General features: G+C 36.2%; 1 protein-coding gene across 5 annotated transcripts in view; it reads right to left on the reverse strand.

The window, feature by feature from the left end:
• Positions 1-24866, reverse strand: part of BMPR1B (bone morphogenetic protein receptor type 1B) — a 482311-nt gene that overhangs the window by 126239 nt on the left and 331206 nt on the right. For all 5 annotated transcript variants that reach the window (XR_011169511.1, XM_069094423.1, XM_069094400.1 and 2 more), the window contains one exon: positions 6558-6779. Coding sequence is in view for 3 of the 5 variants with exons in the window: in XM_069094400.1 (XP_068950501.1) it covers positions 6558-6636 (79 nt within the window). In the remaining 2 variants the exon portion in view is untranslated. The remainder of the gene's footprint in view (positions 1-6557; positions 6780-24866) is intronic.

Consider the following 24866-nt stretch of genomic DNA (forward strand, 5'->3'; position numbering starts at 1 on the left):
CTAGTTCTACACTTGACAGCCACATCAGGAAAAACAAAACAAGCAAAAAAAAAAAATCTTTGAAAAGTACTGTTCCTAATTTAAACGTGTAATCATTAACAAAGATAAATATCTGTGAACCAAAATCTACTGTAAGTTATCATGTTAGAATGAACTTTCTACGTCTGCTAAGGTTTCTTCCAACTCTCACATTAGATGATGCTTTAGAATCTTTTGATCTCTGGGTGACTTCATGTTTCTTCTTTGGATCTCACTCTGCTTAACACTATGGCTATAAATGTTACCGGTCTTTAAATATGTCTGCTCAGCCAAGAGCTGAAACAAATCACTATTTATACTTCTGGCTTATCAACAATTTGATAAAACCATACATACTTGGTACTATCATTCACATAGGAATAAAGTTGATAACTACAATTCAGCCATTTACTCCCAGGTAAAGATCATGTTTCTTACATCTGTGCCATTCACCACAAGTTGCGGTTACTGCCAATTAATGGCCAGAGATTAATAGTTGGAAATGCCACATAATAGCCGAGTAGAAAACTTTTGAACATACAACTGCAATTTAAACAGCTGTGTCTGTCTTAACAGTTTGGATTTTCAGTATATTTTGCCATATGGTAACTAGGGTCATTTTACACTTAAAAACATGACTCAAAAAGGATGTCCAATGGTAATATTCTAATTTTCATTTTGAAATCATACATTGTGGCAGACTAGTAATTATCCTCAGGTGACAGGAGTCCTTATTCCTCTTTTAATTGACTAAACAAAATAAATACATTTCTTAGGGTTTCAAATCAATTATGAACTGTAATAAACAGTTTAGATGTAAATATCATAATAGGAAACAGGATAATATAATATTTAAAATGAAAATAAATTTAAGATCCTCAAAGATCAAGAGTCATTTTCACAGTATTTGGGGCATTTAAAAAAAATCAGAAACTCAAGCCTTCATTTCCTTTTCACTTCTTTTTTGTGTAACCCTCTTGGTTGCTGAAATAGATATTAGGAGCAAGGATAAGAATCTGGCCATGGTTTTGATGTTCATCTTCTTTCTATTATATTTATAATCTCATCAAATCAGTCGGCTTGACTTTTCACCCACAATTGCACAGATGTACTAAAAGAAAATCTCATTTTGTTGATCACATGAAAGTGGGATACATCTTATTTGGGAGTTCAAACTGTGGTTAGTTCTTCTCCCTTGACTTTATATCCCTAGTCAATTGTCTCAGCAGGACAAGGAAGAGGACCCTTCATTCTTGGAATGGGTATCTATCTAGCACTTTTCAACAGAACGAAATTCCTTTTGAAGAATTTAAACAACACTGATAAGAAGTAAATGAGACTTCTTTGTTGCTTCCATCTTACTGAATATTTACAAGCATCACATCTACATCTCAAAATAACACTGGACTTGGGGTTAGGAGCAAAAGTTGAAATTTCTCTTTTAATAATATGCATATGCACACTTTCTCCTTTCCTTTATGAGATATTCAACATTTACTGTACTCAAATTGGCTTGATTCCAATTTTGTGTTGAGTTCTAAATTTAAAAATAAACTAATTGAAGACTGATACAAATAGCTAAATTTGCCTAGTAACTATAATATAGACTATTATGTGTAAATATATTTAAATTAAAATGAACAAATTTCAGCATACTGTCCTCACATTTCTGTCACTTTCTGTAATATACAATCAAATTTTTTTTGTCCATTCAGTCCCATTTACTTATCCTGCTGATTTTAGTTAAGAAATATTTTTAGTTCTCTAGCTCTGCTTTTTTTCACCTTGCAATACACACACATATATGTTTATATATGTATATGTTTGCATATATGCATATATACACAAATACATATGTGTATATACACACAGACACATAAATGATCTTATGCAATTTCTTCACATTGCTCCTATTTACCAGATGTCTGTAATAATATGCCAATACAATGATGTAATATGATTTATTTCAAAATTCTTCTACAGTTAGACACTTACGAGATTTTATTTTCAATTACTATAGTTTTTTGAAAGATAGATACTCTCCCTCCCCCAACACTTCCAGGACACACAGCCAAAACAATAGAATTATTAGGCCAAAAGGTATGACAATTTTTACTATAAACTCTCAGAATGCTATTTTAAAAAAAAAAACCTTTTAGAAGTAGTTATTTTCACAGGCAGTGAATGAAAATCTCTTCTGTCACTGACCTTCATTGCTTCTAGCTGCTTTTCCCAGTTTGGTAATTATAAGATGATACCTCAAAATTGTTTTAATTTACAACTTTTAAATTATTAGGGAAGCTTAACTTTTTTTTTCAAACAAGTATTAGGAATTTGTTTTTGTTTTTTTTTTTGGAAACTGTCCGTAGTTTTAGTTTCTTTGTTGTAAAATGTGAGTGAATACTATAATTTTAGTTTTATACTTATATATTTTAGATAGGCTTTTCTACAATATTTGCTAGAACTATTATCCCAATGCTTTATTGCCTCAAAAGCTTCCATCCAGTAAAAGTGATTACTGGCAAAGAAGTAACCCCTAAAAACTGAAGGCATACTTAGGGATTTCTCCAATAAATGCACAATTTCAATGCTCACCCATCTTAGTTACTGAATCTCCACTTGAAATATAAAATCTTTTGGGGGTGGCTAGGTGGCACAGTGAGTAAAGTGCCAGCCTCGGAGTCAGGAGGACCCAAGTTCAGTTCCGGCCTCAGAAACTTAACACCCACACACACACACACAAAAAAAAACTAGCCGTGTAATCTTAGGCAAGCTACTTAACCCCAATTGCCCTCCAAAAAAAAAAAAAGGCAGAAAAAAAGAACTATAAAATCTTTTTATGTTGATACCCACACCAATAAAGTTCAGAGCCTCTAAATCTACATCTCCTTTACATTATTTTCTCTAAATATCTAGTGACCTGACATCATTGAAGATCTATGGTCCAGATATCGTTTTGGTAGGCTAAAATCAATGGTATGAAACTCAGATAGAAATGGATCCAATAGGCACAGATTGACTTGGAAAACCACAAATTAACATTATCTATGTTGTAGTGTATTATTATTTATTTTGTTAAACATTTCTAAATTATATTTTAATCTGGTTCTCCACATAGTTCTGTATGGAATTTGGCTGTGAGTTTGACACCTCTTGCTAAAATGATCTAACTAGGACACTCCTATATTGCTTGACCTATTATTCAACATTCAAATTTAACTGAAATATTTAATAGTTCATCCATGTTCCATCAATTAGAGTAGATGATGATGTCTTTCCATGTTGTAAAGAATACCATTATTTTTACCTTCAGGATGCTAAGGGCAGGTCATAAAACCTTTAAGAATCTGAATTCAATCAAACTTTAAAAAACTGACAATTCTTCAAATTCTCAAAAGTTTATTTCTCATGCAATTTTCCTAAATCCTAATATCAAAGAGATGTAACTGGGTTGAATGGGTTAGCTAAAGTTTTAGGGCTTCATTTTGTTAATCTAGGTTTGTCATTTACTTGTTGTATGGTTGTGGCCAATTTATAACGTTTCTGCTTTTCAGTATTTCCACGTATCATAAAAGATCATTTGTTACCCAAACAGGGTCACAGAGTCACCCACAGAGTGATCAGAATTAATTTTACACTTTCAATACTCATCTACTTTGAACAGTTGTTCAATTAATGTTTTGTCATTCCAATCATTACACTCAATTAAATTCATCTATAGCAAACTCTCCTGAGTTTGAACTCAGGTCTTCCTCAGTCCCAAATCTAGCTTGATTTACTTTGTCATAAAGCCTCTCGGGAATTCACCGTTTTTCATTTAGACAAAACCATAAATCTGTGAACCCTCTAATTAAGAAAAAAAGAAAAGTATATATGCCCTTCTGAAATGTGAAATGACTATAGCATTCTACCCTTAATTTTCCATCCTCTAAGTAATCAAAAAGCATGAGAACGTGCAAGCTGTTAGTTCATTTTAGAAATATAGTTGAGCAGGTGTTTTTGGAAAAAAAAATTGATACCAACAGGGGGTGCTAAAGGAGAATATTAAATTGTTCCCAGATATTTGCAGAGTGTTACTAAAGGGAATTTTAGGACCTCAAAAGCCATCCAGTCTAACCTGTTCACTTTCCAAAGGAGGACACTGAAGGATGTTAAATGACTTAGATAAGGTTTCATGAGGTAGCATTACAGAGTCAGGAAAAGAAAGTATTGGCTACAGATCAGAGGATCTGAGTTCAAATCCTGATGTTGATAACCTGTGTAACCTTATTCAAGTTCCATAACCTTCTTTGACTCCCTGACCTATAAAATGAAAAGGTGAACTCAAAGACCTTTATAGACCTTTCCAGCTGGAAATTTGTAATTCTATGAACCAAAGTTATACCTTACATACATGTTAACCCTCATTTCCTAGAAAGTAAATTTCTCTTCTAAAATATGATTTTTGTTTAGTCATCTGCTCACTTCTTAGGAGAGCTACAGCACCATTTTTCCCAAAGAAAATAAATAATATCAGTGCTCTCTTTTCAAATCAATTGTGACTAATAACTCCTAATAGAGAGAACTCAGATTAATTGTCAGTATTTAAACTGCACTAATCCCGCTCTCAAAAGTCATTTGAACTTCATTCATTCATTGAATTTCATTCAATCGTTTGAACAAAAACCCTATGAGGCAGGTACCTCAGGCACCATTATCCTCATTTTATAGATGAGGAAATAAAGGCTCAGAGAGATGTTTAATGACTTTGCCAGGTTCATAATGATGAAAAGCATAACTACACTTGGAACAAAGGGGTCTAGATTCATCGGCCAACTCTGCTTCTCCTGACCTGAGTGACCTTGGGCCAACCACAACTGCTCTGGGCTGTTTACTGCATCTATGAAATGAGAGCATTGGATCAGGTGATCTCCAAGGTTCCTCAACACCAATGATTGTAAGTGAAATCTGAACTCAGGTCTTCCTCAGTGCCAAATCTAACTCTTGATTTACTTTGTCATAAAGCCTCTCAGGAAGAAAAGACACTAGGGAGTCCTAAGAAAGTTAAATATTGTAAAACTGGGACAGATCACAAAATGTGATATTAAATAAACTTAGGTAATGTACCACAATGAATGTGAGGGTAACAGGATCCTGTGGAAAGAATATTGGCTTTGGAATCAGAGGAGCCTGATTTCCTATGCCAATTCTTCCACCATTTGTGACCTCAAGGAAATAATTTTCGAGCCTCAGTTCCTTCACCTATGAAATGAATTCATTACACAAAATGACCTCAATACATTGTCTAACTGCAAATTCTATGTTCACAATATTCTAGCACATGGAGGGGACTGGTGACAACCAAGTTTTCAGTGAATATTTACTAGACATCACTAAAGAACAGACCCTTGGTCTAGCTTCCATCCCTACCTTGATTGTACCTGCTCAGGAAATTTATGGTTATTTTCATTTTAATAATACATTAAAAGACAAACATATGAGAAATATTTCACAATATTTCCTGTTTGGGTATATCTGCTCTCTTTTGGTAGATAATCAAGAGGTAAGTGATGATTGGTTTGATCACTAAAAGAATAATTCACGCATTTCCCATTCAAAGTATAATGCCTTAACTGGAAAACTGTGTTTATCTCCTCAGAAAAGATTGACCTTTTTAATTTCTTGAAAAGTCCTGAGAAATACTTCGCAATTAGTTAGAAACAAATGTCAGTTGGTAATACATATTTTTTTTCGAATATGTAGTAGATTTAAGAAGGCTCTTTCAATTTACTTGCATGTACTACACATGCAATTGTACTGTCAATGCATTCCAGTCTTGTTCTACAGACCCCCATTTACTGCTGGCCTCAATTACATAAAGCCACTGTGTCTACTTCCACCCACATCCCTCCTTCATTGCATGCATTTATTGCAAATTTCTGCACCATGGAAAACTGGTTTTCTCTGAAACTGCAAAATCACTTACTTATTCTTACAACATAACTCACTAAAAAGTAAAAGATAATCTTTTCTTGCTTCAGTTGATTTGGCATAAATACACAACAGAGTGTTAAGTTAAACTTCCTCAAGTTGAATGGAGATCCAATAATTAGAGTGAATGTTGTAAATTACAGTCAAAACAACTGCAAAATTATACAATTAAGGACCCATTAAGATGAATATACTAAAAAAAATGCAGTGTTAAACTGTTAGCCAGTGTATCACCTAAAATTGTCAAAATAAAATTGTTTTTCACATACAGGGAAAACAACTTCATACTCAAAGCACTGAAGCAGATTTCTTTTTTTTAATTGCTAGGGGAAACAGCAAATTACCTTTCTCTAAATCTCTTTAAAGTTCTAGGAAAGGCTACTTATAAAGTTATTTTCTAATAGACAAAGTAGTAAAAATACATTACTGCTGCAGCAGCAGGGGGCTAGAAACGGGGCACATCTGAACTTGTGTCCTGAACTTTTTCTCTGTGGAGCTAAAAGCCCTTCCCATGAGATGCGAGCTCAGCAGCTGGGAAAGTTACAACACTGTACGCTGGCTCTTCTTACCCCTTGTGTGCATGGACAGCAGAACGAGCAGAGAAAAGTGAACGTGAAGCTGCCAGGTCGGGTCTTCCAGCCACCCCATCACTGCAGATGAGCAGGGGGTCCTGCTTCCCTGCCGGCCAAGCTGCCCGCCCGTTGGCTGCCTTGCCTCTCTTCACTGATCCTCCTTGGCTGCTGCTGCTCTTGTCAGATCTTCCGGCCGGCTAAGCTAGCCTGCCAGCGAGCCTGAGACGAGAACGGGAAAGACAAGCCTGTTACAAACTGGTTCTGTCACCACCTAGACCTCAGTAGATCACCTTGTGAGGAAGATGACAAAAAAAAAAGTGAGGTCCCCAAGCTGGAGCAAATTCCCCAGAAAAGAGGGCAGGCTGCCTGCCCCCATGCAGAGCTGTGGATACTGGAGGCTTCAGTCTGGCAGGGCTTTAAGCAGAGTTTAACTGCTTCTTCAGCTTTCTGTACTGGAAACATCAAGTCTACCCCTCCCCCAATCTTTCATGTAGCACATGTAGGCAACCTACAGAAGGCCACCTCCCCCCCCTCCAAAGCTGTGGAAGAAACTGCCTAGAAATGCTCCCCTTCTTCAGTGTTTATTTGAGTGCAGGAAGAGAAATAGAAATTTTTGAGGAAATCATGTCTCCTTACTCTAAATTTTTTTTTAAAAAATGGAATTGATGCCATTGTTTCAAAGTATAGGCATTTTTATCTTAGAAAATAGACTTTTTCCCCCCATACCTTGAAATATTTAAATGACGGAGCCAGTGCCTTTAAACCTGCATATGACTGACCAAATTCTCTGGTTCTCCATAAAGGTATCTTGAATAATAAAATAATTTAATCAGGAGTATTTCTTTTAACTAGGCATAGTCAATAACTATATTTTGATACTCATCTGAAGTCACTTGTTTTAAATGGAAAATAATGCATGTAATCACCTGAATTTAATCATCTAAAATACAATATGTGAATAAGAACAGATTTATTAGTTATTTTTGAGATTGCAATTGTGATTAAAGTTCTAAATTGTTTAATGACATTTTTGTGTCACTATTTTAAATAACACTTGAAGGATTTTTAAAACTTCTTAAAATCCTAAACTTTGTAAATGCCATATTGTGTTCATTATTTTATTGGGCACAGTCAATAATAGAAGAACAATAAGAAATGCAAATAAAATTCAGTGTTACCATAGGCAGACAAAGAAACACAAAGTTATCAGCAAATTTAATCAATTCAATTGGGAAAAGATTTACACATATGGAGAAAAAAATCATACTCCAATAATTAAATCTTCATATTTTCTCTTTACTTCAATATCTCCTTCATATGTTACATGCTTGCTTCATACTAGTGTTCTCAAGTTTTTAAGAAATTCATCTCTCCCACCACTACACCAATCCAGCTAAATAAATCAATAAATCTATTCTGCTGAACTCAACAGCACAACCTCTTAAATGGGATTTTTACAACTGCCACCATCATCTTAACACACTCTATTTATACTCCCAAGGGAGCAAATTTAATTAAAATCACATGTTCACAAGTCAGCCAGGAAATCTACTATTAATACATTCTGACTTAAAAACATCACATTTCATTTCATATATGATAGAAAGTATATATATACTCACTCGCTAGAAAAAATAGGAGAAAAGGATTCTTTAATTACTTAATTTGTCATTCTGCTTTCTGGCTAGGAAAGGGTTATATTGGGGTCCATAATATATGCAAAAGAATGGGAAAACAGTGAAAAATTCAAATTGCATTTAAAAAGAGAAAAGATGCACACTGATGAGATGACCACCTAGCAATTCCAGTCTATCTGTGACTATAAACACAAATGAGTATAAAGGAATTAATACAGGCTAGAATAAGTAGAAGTGAAAATTAAAGGAGAAAGAGTAAGTTTTGTATAAATGAAGAAGAGGGAGGAAAGTGTCCTAAAGGGAATGGAGGGCGGAGGAGCACGGGCAAAGTTTTCAGTATAGAAATGATCATGTGATGGTATGTATTCAGGAAAGTGAAGAGCAAGTTACTGTAGCAAACAGTTGAAATTGTTATTACATTACTATCATTGGACACAAATAAAAATAACTCAACAACAACATGGGACATTTCAAATAAATGCCCCATAAGCATCTCAAACTCAATACCTCCCCCCAAAAAACTCCTTATGTTACTCCCCAAATCTACCTTGCTTCCAAACTTTCCTGTTATTGTTCAGAGAACCACCACTGCAGTCACCCAGAGTTGTCCTTGATCACTACAGTCACTGATTCCCAACTGCATTTCAAGTTTTGTGCAGTCTAATTCCATGTCATCTCTCTAATTTGTCCCTTATACTCTATTCACACAACCCACTCAATATGGTGTCCAAACCCTCATCATGTCTAATCTGACCTGTTTGCTCCAATCTCTTCCAAAGCTCTCTGATCTCCAATTCACCATTCATACCACTGCCAAAAAGATATTCCTAAACTACAGATCTGACCATGACTGAAAAAGCCCAGTGGTTGCTCCCTAGTTTCAAATACCAAGTCCTCTGTTTGGCATTTAAAACTCTTTACAACCCGGAATCAAACTTACTATCCCAGCCCCATTACACACTATTCTATTTCATAAATTATATGGCACACCCAAATTGACATTCTTCCTGTTCTTCACTCATGACATGCTACCTCCAATCTCCCTGACTTTGAATGGCCTCTCCATCCCTGGAATGTCCTCCCACTTCACCTCTGCTTCTCGGAATCCTTACTTGCCTTCAAAGTTCAACTCTTGCAATACTTTCTACATGAAGCCTTTCTTGATCCCTCCTAGTCACGAAGACAGTCACACACACATGTACATTCTTAAAAAATAAAACCTGTTTTTTTTTTTTCATTGGTGGAGGGATGGGGATAGAGAAAGAGAGAGGTGTGTAGGGGGAAGGAGGGGAGAGGAAAAGAGAAAGGGAAGGAGAAGGAGGGACAGAGCCAGAGAGAAACTTCATTTCATATCTTTAGATGTTTCCCTTTGGAGAAGTGTGAAGTACTGGGAAGTTAAGTACCTAAGATCAGAGACTCAGCGCTCGAAACAATCTAATCGTGTGATTTAGGAAATGAAGGACTAAGTGATTAAGTAACGTGCCCAGGATCACACAGCTAATGTCTAAGGCAGGTATTCAATCCACCTTTTCCTGACTCCAAATTCAATGCTCTTTCCGCCATAGCATCCAGCTAGCCTAAAAGGGCCAGGGTCTCCCACTGGATCCTGGTCCATCTCCAGTTGTCCTGACGAATATCTGGTGACTGGACCCAGATGGCTCTGGAGGAGAAAGTGAGGCTGGTGGACCTTGCACAGTCCTCCCTCACTCACATCAAAGTCAACAGCAGGTCATATCATCATCTCCCTGATGCCATGGTCCTCTTTGAAAATGAAGGACAAACTACAACAGCCAATGGGACTTGACCAAGATGTGGTAGAGATGTAATTTAACCTAGCTCTTCCTGATTCCAAGGCCAGCTCATTAGTCACAAGACCAGTAGGTTTCCTCGATCATGCGCGCTCGCTCTCTGTCTCTCTCTCTCTGTCTCTCTCTGTCTCTCTCTCTCTCTCTCTCTCTCTCTCACACACACACACAAACACACACCAAAAAAACAAATAATAATGAAGTTAAGAAGAGAGTAGAGAACACTGAATTTAAGATAGACACAATATCAGAAACAACAATCAGAGATGTGAGTCTGGAAGTTGTTCTTGCTATTCAGTCGTACAGTCATTCATGACCCAGTCATGATAAAGACTATATCTTTAGGCAAAGACACTGGAACAGTTTGGCATTTCCTCTTCCAATGTATTAAGGCAAACAGAGGTTATGTGATTTGCCCAGGGTCACATAACTATTAAGTGTCTGATACTGGTTTTGGATTTAGGTCTTCCTGAGTCGAATTAGGAGAACATTTAGTGCTAAGTAAGTAAATCTCAGATGCCTTCAGAGGACACTTCACAAAGTAATTAAGATAAAAACAACATAAATGTGAATTATTTATAGAATCTTGATACATATGTAGTATGTACAAATAAACATACATATATAGAGCATACACATATATTTGTGCGTGTTGTTGTTTTTCAATGAATACACAAACTGTATCTGAAAAGTTTTGGTGTGGCTTTAAGCTTTAATATTAATACTACATTAAGATTTTTGGAATACCCTGTATATATTTATATATGTACACGTTTTCTCTCTGATAGCATTCAAGCTTCATCTTTTAATTGTATCCTTGGCTCTAAGAAAACCGCCTAAATGGTGCTTAATAAATGCTTACTGATTTCGTGCACATAAGAACTTAAATTTACATAGTGTTCTCATAACTACCTTGTGACATAGGCAGCACCAACATTATTTCACTTAGCGATATCATTAAATTGCATAATTTCAGTCATCATCTCTATGTTTATAATTCTCAGATCTAGTTATCCAGCAGTAAAAATGTCCCTGACCTCTATACTTTACCTCCAACCATTACACATCTCACACAGAATATCCTGTAGATATCTTAAACTCAGTATCTCCAAAACCAAATTCATTATCTTTCCCCAAAAATCTTATTTTACAACATTCTCATCACTCAAGTTCACAGTCTAGATGTCATCCCCATCCACCTCCCATATCCAATCTGTTGGCAAGGCCTGTTGATGTTACCTATTTAATCTCTCCCTTTTCTCCTCTGACACTACTACCAACGCAGTTACCACTAGATAACTGCCGGTGCCTGCTGATTGGTTGGTCCCTGATGCAGTCCATCCTCCATTCACTTGTAGAATTAATTTTTTAAGGCTTAGATCAAGATATATCAGCCTATCACCTACAGGATCAAATATAAAATTCGCTGGCATTTAAACCTTTTTACAACCTGACCTCTTCCTATCTTTTCAGGCCTCTTTCACCTTAAGCAGCTCGTGTATTCTGTGATCTAGTAACACTGGTCTCTTTGCTGTTATGTGAACAAGACACTATATCTTTAGACTCTAAATATTTCCACTGAATGGCCCTCAGGCCTGGAATACTTTCCCTCCTAAGCTCTCTTCCTCGCTTCCTTCAATTCCCAACTAAAATTTGATCTTCTATAATAAGCCTTTCCCAATACTCTCAATGCTAATGCTTTATCTCTGTTGATTATTTCCAATTCATCCTGTATGGATTTTCTTTGTACACAGCAGAGAGACTGATCTCTTTCAGGGCAGGGATGGCCTTCTGCCTTTCTTCTTATCACCAGAACTTGGCACAGTGACTGGTAGAGAGTCGGCATCTAATAAATTCCTATTGAATGAAGATTATCTCCATTTTAGAGATCATATTTTTAAGACTGGATTATCAAAGAAGTTCAATGTTTTTCCCAGTGTCACATAACTAGTTAGTGCTTGATCTGGAAATGTAACTAAGTTCTTTCTTGAGTCTAAATGCAGAGCTGTTTTCCAGACTGGAAATTGTTAGGAAATAATAAGTTTGTTAAACATCTTTCATTCAAAGCTGAAGAGCTAGGAATTGGTCTTGTAGTCAGTGGGGTGTTATTGGGGGACCTTTAACAAGGGGGATGACATGGTAGAAACAGTGTTTTAGTAAGATTATCCTGGCATGAGTTTATAGAACCACTTTTATATGTGTTAAAAAAAAAAAACCCTTAGTATATAGGGAAGAAAATGAACTGATGCCCACTAGAAGCAGGAAAAATGAGGGAACTCTTTCAACTAACTGAACTTCATTATCTCAGGACACTCATTTAAAAATATCTTAAGGAAGTGAAACCACATTGTCAATATTTCCCTCTTATAATTCCATTACCAAACCGAAAGGAAGCATCACTCTGCAAATAGGCATCTTGGCTTCCAGGAGGCAGAGTAGAGAAAGGTCTCCAAATATTCCCTCCAACCAACTTTAGAAAGTGGCTCAAACTGAATTCTGCTGTGGTAGAGGCAACCAAAAGTAAGACATTTTTCCAGTCAACTTAGGAGGTCAGAAGGAAAGGTCTGTGACACTGGGGTGGGGCTGGCCTAGAGCCCATGCCGATGCAACACCAGTGGCAGCAAGAGCTTCCAGAACTCTCAACACAGGAGGTAAAGCGGATAGGTCAACTGGTCAGATGAGATTAAAGGGAACCCATGTGCTATCATTTGGGTACAGGACTTAGCACTGTGAGGCAGCTGCATCACCTATATCCACTTCTAGGTCACAGTTCCAGAGCAAAGAAAAAGCTTTAAGTCATAAAGGATGAGGGTACTGAGAAGCAGTATCTTTCGGGGGCCCAAGGGAAGAAGGGCCATGAAAAACAGGATTACTTGTGCCTGAAAGGGAGCTAGGACACTTTGAGGTTAAGTAATAGAGATAGCAATGATATCACTTCTCCCTGGAAGCAAAGAAAACTTCTAACCACCCAGAACTAGCTCAGAAAACAGCAACACAAAAAAAAAAAGCCTGAAATCTGGGATAGTATACCAGCACCCCCACTCTGGGAACAGAAACTAACTTTTGAAGTGAAAAGTGCAAAAAACATATGTTGGAAAAATGAGCAAACAAACAAAAAAGAACCTGACCCCTAAAAGCTACTATGGTGACAGGAAAGATTAAGACTCAAACTCAGAAGAAGCGAACAAAATCAAAATAGCTCTGAGCAAAGCCTCAAAGAAAAAAAAATGGACACAAGTCCAACAAGAATTCTTCAAAGAGATAATTTTTTTAATCAAATAAGAGTGGTAGAGAAATAATTGGGGACAAAAATGAGAGCAATGAAAGAAAATTATGAAATGACAATTAACAGTCTGGTAAAAGTGGGACAAAAACATTCTAACTGAAATAACACCTAGATGTGGCCAAATGGATAAAGAGGCAAAAAACTAAATTAATGAAAATAACTTAAAATGAAGAATTTTCCTAATGGAAAAAGAGGTACAAAGCTACAGTAATGTAAATAATTCTTAAAGCAGAATTGACCAATTTGAAAAAAAAAATGAGAAAAGCTCCCTAAAGAAAATAACTCCTTAGAAAATTAGAATAGGAGGGGCAACTAGGTGGCACAGTGAGTAAAGCACCGGCCCCGGAGTCAGGAGGACCTGAGTTCAGTTCCAGCCTCAGACACTTAACACTCCCCCCCACCCCCCCACCCCCACACACACACACACAAAACCTAGCGGTGTAACCTTGGGCAACTTAACTCCAACTGACCTCCAAAAGGCAAAAAAAAAATTAGAATAGGGCAAATAGAAGCTAATCACTCCATGAGACAATTAAAAAAACACAAAACCAAAAGAATGAAAAATTAAAAGAAAATGGGAAATATCTTACTGGGAAAAAACCAACTTGGAAAATAATCAAAGAGAATTTAAAAATTAGTAGACTACCTAAAAGTCATGATAAAGAAAGCACCTAGATACTTCAAAAAATTAATTTCTAGAAAATGTGAGACCAAGAGCATGAAATAGAAATTGAAAGAATTGAAAGAATCTACCATTTCCTGAAAGAGATCCCAAAATAAAAACTCTCATAAACATTATACTAAATTTCGAACTCCAAGGTAATAGCATCCACAAAGAAACCATTCAAATCATGGAGCCACAGTCAGGATCATATCAGATTTAGCAGATACCATGTTAAAGGAGAGAAAGCTTTAGAAGATTACAACAACAAAGTTAAGATTACAACAAGGAATAACCTACCCAGAAATTGAATACAATCCTTCAGGGTGAAAAACATATCTGATGAAATAGATGACTTTTAAACATTCCTGATTTAAAAAAAAAAAACAGAAATGAAAAGAAAATTTAATTTCGAATATAAGACAAAGAAAAGCATAAAATGGTAAACATGAAAAGAGAAATTTAAAGGGATTCAAGGAGGTTAAACTGTTTACATTTGTATATCAGAACTTGCTACATATATCTTCTAAGAATTTTATCATTATAATGACACTTAGAAGGACTATAAATAAAGAACATGAGAATGAAATTACTTCCTGAGATCTTAAAAAAAATAGGTGAGAAAGAAGGATGCATTAGTGGAAGAAAAAAGAGAGAGGAAGAATGTGGGAAACTACTTCACAAAGAAGGGTAATAAAAGGAAGAGATTTTACAGTAGAAAGGAAAATGTGGGGGTGGGAAATGGTTAAACATCAATTTCATCTGAACTGATTCAAAAAGAGAAGACTATACATATATACATGTATGTATGTATTTACTTGGGCATAGAAATCTATCTAACCCAATAGGTAAATAGGAGGTAAAGGAGATAAAAGAAAAAAAAAATGGTGCAGCTTAAGGAAGACAGTGATAGAAGCAAAACAGACTTCTTAGGACAAACAGGGTAAAGAGATGGACAAAACAGAAGACAGGACAGAGGGAAATGCACAGTTAGCAATCATGACTATAAATGTGAATGGAATGAATTCTCCCATAAAAAGGAAGCAAATAGCAAAATTAATTAGAAACCAGAATCCAGAAATATGTTGTTTATTATAAGAGACATATACAGACTTAAAATAAGGGGTTAGAACAAAATCTATTATGCCTTCAGCTGAAATTAAAAAGGCAGGGGTAGCAATCATGATCTCAGACAAAGAAAAAGCAAAATTAGACTTAAAGGGAAAAACAGGAAAACTACATATTGCTAAAAGGCACCATAGACACTGAAGTAATATTGATACTAAAAATTTATGCACCAAATGGCACAGCATCCAAATTGTTCAAGGAAAAGTTACATGATTTATAGGAAGAAAGAGGCAGTAAAATTGCACTAGTGGGGGAACTCAACTTTTTTCTCTCACAGCTAGATAAATGTAACCATAAAATATTTTTTTTAATTTGGAGGGATTAATAGAATTTTAGAAGTTAGATAAGACAGACGTCTAGAAAGTAAACTGGAAGAGAAAAGAGTATTGTACATTTCTCAGTTGCACATTGTACCATCAAAAGAACCAACTATTTATTTGGGCATAAAAATTGCACAAGCGAAAGCAGAAAAGCAGAAACATTAAATGCACTCCTTTTAGGTTAAATGTAATGAAATTATTTCTAATAAAGGGTCATGAAAATTAATTGGAGGGGTGGCTAGGTGGCACAGTGAATAAATACAGCACTGGCACTGGAGTCAGGAGGACCTAGTTCAAATCAGACCTCAGACTCAACACAAAACTAGCCATTTGACCTTGAGCAAGTCACTTAACCCCAATTGCCCTACCTTCCCCTCTCCAAAAAGCAAAAAGTAAAATCAAATCAAATAAAAATAAAAAACATGCCATCCATAAAAAATTAATTGGAAACTAATCAATATAATCCTAAAGAATAAGTGGATAAAAGAACAAATGATAGGAAAAAAAATAAGCATTTCATTAAAGAGAATGACAACAATGAGATGACAAATCAAAATTTATCATATCCATTCAAAGCAGTACTTAGGGAAAAATGTACACCTCTAAATATACATACATACATATATATATATACATATATATATATAGATAGATAGATAAAGTCAGATCAATTAATTCGGCAAGCAAAATTTCAAAAAAAACTGGAAAAAGAATACATAAAAAACCTGTAATCAAATGAAAAACAGAAATCCTGAGAATCAAAACAGATTTATAAAAACTGAAAGTTTAAAAAATAAACTGACAAAATTGAGAGCTATTTTATGAAAAGATCAACAAATAGATAAACCATTTATTAATGTGATTTTTTAAAAAATGAAAACCAAATTAGCAGAAAGAAAAATGAAAAGGGTGAATGCAACACCAATAATAAGTTAAATTAGTAGGATTCATTTTGTTCAATTACATGCCAGTAAAACTGACCATTAATTGGATGAATATTTACAAAATGAATGAATATTTACAAAATATAAAATTTTCAGATTAACAGAAGTAGAAATAGAATACTTACAAAACCCTATCTTTGAAAAAAGAAATTAAACCAGGCATAAATGAGGTCCTTAAAAAATTCAGAATCAGACTGATTTACAAATGAATTCTGCCAAACATTTACGGAACAATTAATGCTAATACCATGTATACTATTTTAAAAATTGGCAAAGAAAGAGTTCTGCCAAATTTCTTTTATGGCACTGATAGGGGTTTGAATACTAAAGTTAAAAAGAGCAAAAACAAAGAGAGAAAACTATAGGCTATTTCCCTAATAAATACTGATACAAAACATTTGAATAAAATATTAGCATGGACTTACAGCAATATATCACAAAAATTATACCCTATGGGTTTATGGTGGGATTTATACCAGGAATGCAGAGCTGGTTCAATATTAGGAAAACTATAAAAGCATAACTGACCACATTAATAACAAAAACAACAAAAATCTTATACTTCTATCAGTAGATACATAAAAAGCTTGTGACAAAATACAGTACCTATTCCTGTCTTAAAAAACGAAAACAAACAAACAAAAAAAAAAAAAACAGAAAGCATAGACATGTCACATTTGAAAATTAAGGTAGGGGCGGCCAGGTAGCACAGCAAGTAAGAGCACTGGCTCCAGTGTCAGGACGACCTGGGGATCAAATCCGGGCTCAGACACTTAGCACCTACCCAGAAACACCTGGCTCAAGTGTAACCTTGAGCAAGTTACTTAACCCCAATTGCTTAGGGGCAGCCAGGTGGCTCAGTGAATAAGAGTACCGGCCCCAGAGTCGGAATGACCTGGGGATCAAATCCAGGCTCAGATACTTAGCACCACACCCAGAAATAACTAGCCATGTAACCTTGAGCAAGTTACTTAACCCCCATTGCTTTAAAAAAAAAAAAAAAAAGCAGAACATTGTAAAGATGATAAACTGTGAAAGACTTAGCTACTCTGATCAATTCAATGATCCAAGACAATTCCAAGGAATGTATGATGAAATGATGGATGATGGATCTTCTATCCATAGAAAGAAAACTAATGAACTGAGTGTAGATTGAGACATTCTTTATACTTCCCCACTTCATTTTTACATCATAGATAATATTGAAATATATTTTTCATGACTTCATTTGTACAAATGATACATTGCTTTTATTCTCAATGAGTTATGGAAGGGATGCAAGGGAAGGAGAAAACTTGAAATTCAAAAAAACTTAATGTTTAAAATAAATTTTTTTTTAAAAGAGAGAAAAAGAATATCAGCGTCTTATAAAGAATAGATCACGATGTGGTAAAACCAATCTATGGATATTCAACCTAGCTTAGAAATCTAGGATTGAGGGGTGGCTAGGTGGTGCAGTGCAATAGAGTACTGGCCCTGGAGTTAGGAGGACCTAAGTTCAAATCCAGCCTTACACACTTACTAGCTGTGTGACCTTGGGCAAGTCACTTAACCCCAACTACCCTGCTTTCCCTCCCTGCAAAAAAAGGAAAGAAAAAGAAAAGAAATCTAGGATTGAAAAGCCAAAAACCTGCATGATCAGGACAACTACATGTAATATACTTTATCTTAATTTGAGTCTTGATGCAAAACTTTTCACTTTTTCAATTATGAAGATAACAATCTGCTTCAGAGAAATAAGTCATAGGACTTGGTTTCTTCACTATAACACTAATCTCCCAAGTAGGATTAATTGGGCAAACTAGTTTAACTGCTTAAATGGAGAGAGATTTCTCACTGATTGATTTATTTGTTCTATCAGACAAATATGAGTACTGTTCTATAGACTATGTCTTAGACTATGACAATGCAAAGACTATAAAAGGGAGTTCCCATCATTCATTTTTTTAATGGGAAGTCCTCCAATGACTCCTGTGTACTCACTCCATATTCTTACAACTAACTTCATCTTCTAATGCAACTCAAACACAGTTCAAAGAGAGGGGCTAAGAGTCGGTTCTTTCAGGACAGGAAGTGAGCCTAGAAAAAGGTACAAGAGGGAGTGGGAAAGATGGGAGAAAGGAAAAAGAAGGAAAGTAAAAAAAGAAAAAGAACCGCATTACAACAGTTGGTACAGCTCTTCTAAGGAACCATTTTGTTTCCAAAGCTGTATCAAACCAGATCCTTTGCTTTTTGCTTGCGTCTGCTTATCTGTCCCATTATTCATTATTCTCCCCACCAAAAAAATCTTATGCTTACAATCAAGGTTTGAAAAATTGATTTAATTCCTAACTCAAGAAATTGAGCATTTAGGCAAGTAAATCCTTCACTTTCTCATTTTTAAGTGCCCACAGGTATTCAGAATGAACTAAAACCAAAAAAACCACATATACCTAGAACCATATGAATTTCTTACTCTCATAACACAGGCAAAAAATATACACGAGCTGGCACAATTTTTCATAAGATGGAAGACAGCGCTGAATAGTTGAAAGAGTAACAGATCAGAAGTAAGAACACCAGTATTCTAAGGTCTGCTGTACTTTGAAATTGCCATATGACTTTCAGAAAGTTATTTAAATTCCATGACTTCTTTCCTCATCTGTAAAGTGAAGTGGTGAGAAATTATCTCTGAAATCTCCAGTCAACTTTTAAAGTGAATGATGCTATGTAGATAACGTATTAAAAAAATGGTCATGGTGCCACCTTGAATTGTCAGCATAATTCATCATCAACTTCTCCATTCTGACATACTCTTTTATCACTAGGCTATTTTTGAACGGTTGGTTTTCTTTTAAAAAATGGAGATATCTTTTGTATTTATATCACTGACTTTTTTTACAGTGTATCCTTCTATCCCAAAGGGCCATTCATTATAACAAAGATTAAAAGGAAAGGGAAATAGAGTTCCTCAAACATACTGGAAACAGTCTGGTATTATATGCTGTGGTTTACATCCACATTTCTCTTCTAAGCAGTTGATTTTTTCCAAACATATTAGCTAATTCCACCTCCAACCTGGCTGACTGCTACATTCAAGTGAAACTAAAATATTTCTCTTAAATAGGAAGAAAACTGTTTCCCAAATTTTGTATCCTGAAGGTTTCATTGGTTATCTATTCTCCTCAATGGGGAAGATAAAGTGAGATTTGCTTTTCTGTTGCTTACACATGCATGCCAATACTATCATTTAAAGCAGAAACCAAACACCTCTTTTAAATAAATGAAGTAATCAAACATGTAGCAAAACTATCAGAAAATCAAGTGCTTTTATTTCTTAATCAATAGAAAGCAGCCAGAATCCTCAAGGTCAACTATCATTATAGATATTTTTCCCATGCTTGTCTATTGCAAATTATTTCCTACATTCATAAGTGTGCTTGGGACAGAAAAATATACAGAGAACACAAATGCTTCAGCACTTTCAGTCATTTGTTCTTAACTAATTTAGATAGAAGAAACAAAAAAGAGAGTTACTTTCACTCTTCCCTGTATCTCTACCCCTGAAATTTTCAGCTATCATGGTGCATTTAGGTAAGCTGTGTTCCAAGGCAGGGGAAATCTTGAACTACACAAGTGAAATACTGAAAAATTTCCTAACAGGCATGGGGGTTTGTAAATACAACAAAGTGTGTGTGGGTACAGTGAGCTTTCTGGCTGCCTCCCCCTTTCCCATTCTAAGTTTCAGCATTCCACATCACCAGTCATTAACAAGCCAAAGATCACTTCAGCTGCTTGGTGAAAGCCCATCACTCTGTTACAAACAAACAATTCCTCGCTCCCTTGGATGAGTGGCACATCATTCTGAGCACGTTTTCTCTCAGCTTTCAGAGCTCTGCCAAGGTCCCCCATGGACGAGAAGGGGTAAAAAAGAGAAGAAAAATGATCCCCCAAGTCGTCCAAAGCATATAGAGGATGATTTGTGTTCTTACTTATGGGAGATGACTGTCACTGCTGATCTTCTTTCAGGCCGAGATTACATGTGATAAGGGCTGACCTTCTTTAAGTATTCACACATTATGCACTCATGGAGAGCAAGCAGGAGACAAAAGTCCCTCACATGTTCTGGACATCAATCAAGGGCACAGCATGGAAGCTGCCAAACTTTCCTTCTATTTAACTCAGGGAGAGGAAAGGGGTGTCCAAGACAGACTTAATAAAGTGTAAAGCTGTGCCAGAGTCTATTTGGGGGAGCCTATTGTTTATTAAAAGAGTGTTGAAGGGGGGAAAGTGTATCTGTTGTGACCGCTAGCAGCAATCTCTATTTCATGAATTCAGGCGTAAAATAAGAGCTATCTAGATTTCATAACAAGTTTGAAATCACCCAACTGTTTACCAAAAATATGGACTTCAATATATAGTTTAGGAATTTTGTTAGTTACCTTTTTTTTTCTTTTGGAAATCTGGGAGCCTTGGGAAAACAGCCTAAAATATTTAAGCATGTGAACTTATTTTTACTATAATATTCATTAGAGGGAACATATTCAACCATTTATGAAAAGAGGAATCAGCATACACAAAAGAAAATGATAATGTGTTCTAAATGACTTGCTAACCCCAAGAAACTACTCTTAATTGGTATGATTTGACTTTCATATGATGCATAAGAGCTATCAAACCTCCTAGTTTGTTTTCCTGCTTCAAGACTTTCTAATCTACCTTCCTCACAGCTGATAAAGGGATACTCTTAAAGCTAAGATAGGACCGTGTTTCTCTCCTACCCTCCTCTAAGGTCAAACTCCTCTGTCATTTAAAGCTTTTCATAACCTGGGTCCAATCTATCTATCAAAACTTATTATACATCACTTCCTTTCTGCACATTCTGTAGTCTGGCCAAATTGGCCTGATTTCTAGTCCCCACACATGAAATTCCATCTCCCATATCCTTGCCTTTGCACAGTCCTGAAATGCACTCTCTCCTCACCTCCTCTTCCTCTCAGCATCTCTAATTTCCTTCCAAACTCAGCACAAGCACTGCTACCTTCTCCAATAAGAGCTTTTCTACTTCTCTTAGCTGCTGAAGTGTGCCTGTCCTCACATCACACACACACACACACACACACACACACACACACATCAATTCCTATATATTTTGAATGTTTCATACAGACTTTTACATATACATGTTACATATATATGATAGAATGTAAGCTCTGAAAGGCAAGGATTGCTTCATTTTTTTTCTTTGTATCCCTGTACCTTGTACAGTTCTCAGCATAGCAGGAGAAGCTTAACAAATGCTTGTTGATGGTCAAACCTAAGAATATAAAACTTCTTGAACCATAAGCTCCTAAGGAAGGGAGTCATTTGAAATTCTGGGTGTATTCAATTAATGTTTGTCAAAATATAGAATGTTTTGGATATTGCAATAAGTTGGTCAGGAAACTAAATTCATGGCAATCTGCAGTATATGTGTCTGTGCGCCCCCTACACACACACACACACACACACACACACACTTTAAGATAACCAAGACCTCAATAAGACAGTATCTGTTTCAAAAAGTCATAATCACGTAAGAATACAATACGCTATAAGCAACAAAAACAGTACTTACATCTTCCTAAAAGAAAAACACTTTTAAGTTAATATCAAAGAGGAAAAAGACTATTTTTTATAAAGTCATTGCTTATTTTATTATTGTGTCTTGGCTGCCACTCAATAGATAGTGAATTTGTGTAGATATGCCCATTTTGAGTCAGGCCACATCTAAAGATACAGATGGGACACAGGGAGGAAGGAAGAGAGTGTACATGTATTAAAAGTCAACTCTGAGACGTTGAGCTAAGGGCTTTATAAATATTACAGGATCCTTCCACTGTTAAAAGGATATGGTATATTGAAGACCATGCTCTCACAGACCCTTTGGGTGGTACTGGCTTCATAAATTGACTTTACCAGAGCTTGAGATCTCCAAGTCTATGAGAATTTAACTCTTCAGAAGTACGGTTTTCTTTCTTATATTTTCCCACTATGAGAAATATATACACAGTTAAAACTTGACTTTTCATTTATTAAGGGAGCAGACCCTGAGAAATGAGCATCCTGGCAAGTCCTCTCAGTGGGCTAAGCTTAAGTTGCGTGAGTGTGGTCTGTTTTGTATTGCAGGGCTAGGAAGATTTTTTTATTTATACTAATCCTTGGGAAATTAAAGTAACAGATTTGATAACAGAAAGCTCACTTGATAAAGGCAAGGATAAATTAAATGTAAAAATAGTGTATATGCATTAGAAGAAAGCCTTTTCTATAGTTTAATTTTTCTCCATCTGGAAGGAAACATGATGTAAATTCTTCTATATTCACCCTTGACTCCATTCTACACTGTGATCACCAGCTGGTTACCTTATTATACCCATTCTCTTAGTAGACCATAATTTCTATTTACTGGATGTTTCATTGATGCCTACAAATATGCCCATGTCTCCTCCACTCTTAAAAACCCTTCCCACGAGCTATCCTTATAAAGGCTTAAGTCCCTGAAAAACCCATCAGCACTCAGTCTCTCTACCTCCTCTCCTCTCACTCTCTTCTAAACTCTTTCCAATATGGCTTCTGATCTCATCATTCAATTGTGGCTACCATCTCCAAAGACAGCACTGATCTCTTAGCTGCCAAATTTACTGACTTTCTCTCAGTACTCATCCTTCTTGATTTCTCTGTAGCAACTGCCAATCTCACTCAACATTTTCATTCCTCTCTTCCCTCCTGGTTCTTCTCCCACCTTTCTGACTGTTCCTTCTCAGTCTCTCTTGTTGGGTCTTTATCTAGGTCACAGCCTGGAATCATGGATATTCCCCAACAAACAATCATGAACCATCTTCTCTTCTCCCTCTATGCTCTCTCACTTGGTCAATTCCATAGCCGCCATTACTTCACATATTATCTCTAAGTGGATGATTCTCAAACCTACATCTCTAGCTCCAATTTCTATCTTGAACTTCAATGCAACATTACCTTCCTCTTGCACATCTCAGACTAGGATGTCCCATAAACACCTATAAATTACAGATGTCCAAAAAGGACTCATCTGCCTTCTCCCCCAAACCTTCCATCTCCTGAACTATCTTATTTATGTTTAAGCACAACACAATCCTCCCAGCAATCCAAATTCCCAACAGCCATCCTCAGCTCCTCACTGACACTTACTCTATATACTCAATTTGTTGTCAAGCAAATTTTCTGGTTTCCCTGGTTTTCCATTGCTTGATCTGAGGTACTACAGATTTTGGATGTTTCCAAGTCAGTGCGATTCAGATAGAGGTCTGGTCACTGCCCTGCTTTATACTCTGATCCTTACCCAGGTAAAGCTTCTGCTCCCTTTACTGCAACCACTCTTCTTTTCCTTGGAACTGTGGCTCACACCTAGGTCATGGTGAAGAACTGCAAAATGCTACCCAATCCTGTATCTCAGGCTAGCATTCCTTACTATGATGGATCATTCAAATACCTGATGATTTACATGACTATTATGTATGACATTTCCTCTGCCAGATCAAAGCTTCGATCCTGTGATCAGAGACACAAAATCAAATGTAGGTGACTAAAAGTACTTGCCCCAACCATTCAATAAAAATAATTCAATAAAGATCACAGATAAGTAAAGCCATCCATTTGTCCATGACAAATTAAACTTTCTGTTTCAGGTTTCATCAAATCAGGGGGATTTTGTATTTAACCAGATCAGTACAGGCCCACTTTAATTAGTAAATCCTCCAACTCTGAACACCACTCTCAGCTGTCAGAAGTTTTAGGGGCTCCTGAGAAACCAGAAACTTGCTCACTGAGGGTGAGCAAGAAAGGCAAGTGAAGAAATTAAACTGGTTAGCAGCTTTGATTTGTTTCTGTGAGGAAACAATTTAAAATGTAATCAACAGCTGGCCACAGAATGGAAAAAATGCATTCAATAAAACATGTAATTAGTATTTACTATAAAAAACATGCTGTGCTGGGGCAGCTAGGTAGTGCAGTGAATAGAGCACCAGCCCTGGAGTCAGAAAGACCTGAGTTCAAATCCGACCTCGGACACTTAACACAAAAACTAGCCATGTGACTTTGGGCAAGTCGTTTAACCCTAACTGCCCTCCAAAAAGCAAAAAAAAAAGTGCTGTGCTAGGCACAGTGGGGATGAGGACTAGGACAAGGACTATAATTTCACTGGCACAGGGAACCCCTTGGTGAGGAAACTTCTACTAATGTCCCTTATCTTAAACTTGGCCTTGTAAAGCGCTGCCTCAGACATGGAGAATTTAAATCATTTGCCTAACATCACACAGCCAGTGTGTGTGTCAGACACAAGATCTATTGTGCCATGTTACCTTCAGTAATAATACAAACTAAAAATGACTCAGTTCCTGCCTAGGATATAGGATATGGGATATAGGATATAGGATATAGGATATAGGATGGATGGATGGATGGATGGATGGATGGATGGATGGATGGATGGATGGATGGATGGATGGGTGGATGGGTGGATGGGTGGATGG

This window comes from Petaurus breviceps, unplaced genomic scaffold, assembly GCF_028583685.1.
Source record: "Petaurus breviceps papuanus isolate PSGF00001 unplaced genomic scaffold, PetGlider_PUasm1.0 126, whole genome shotgun sequence".
In the NCBI taxonomy this organism is placed as follows: Eukaryota; Metazoa; Chordata; class Mammalia; order Diprotodontia; family Petauridae; genus Petaurus; species Petaurus breviceps.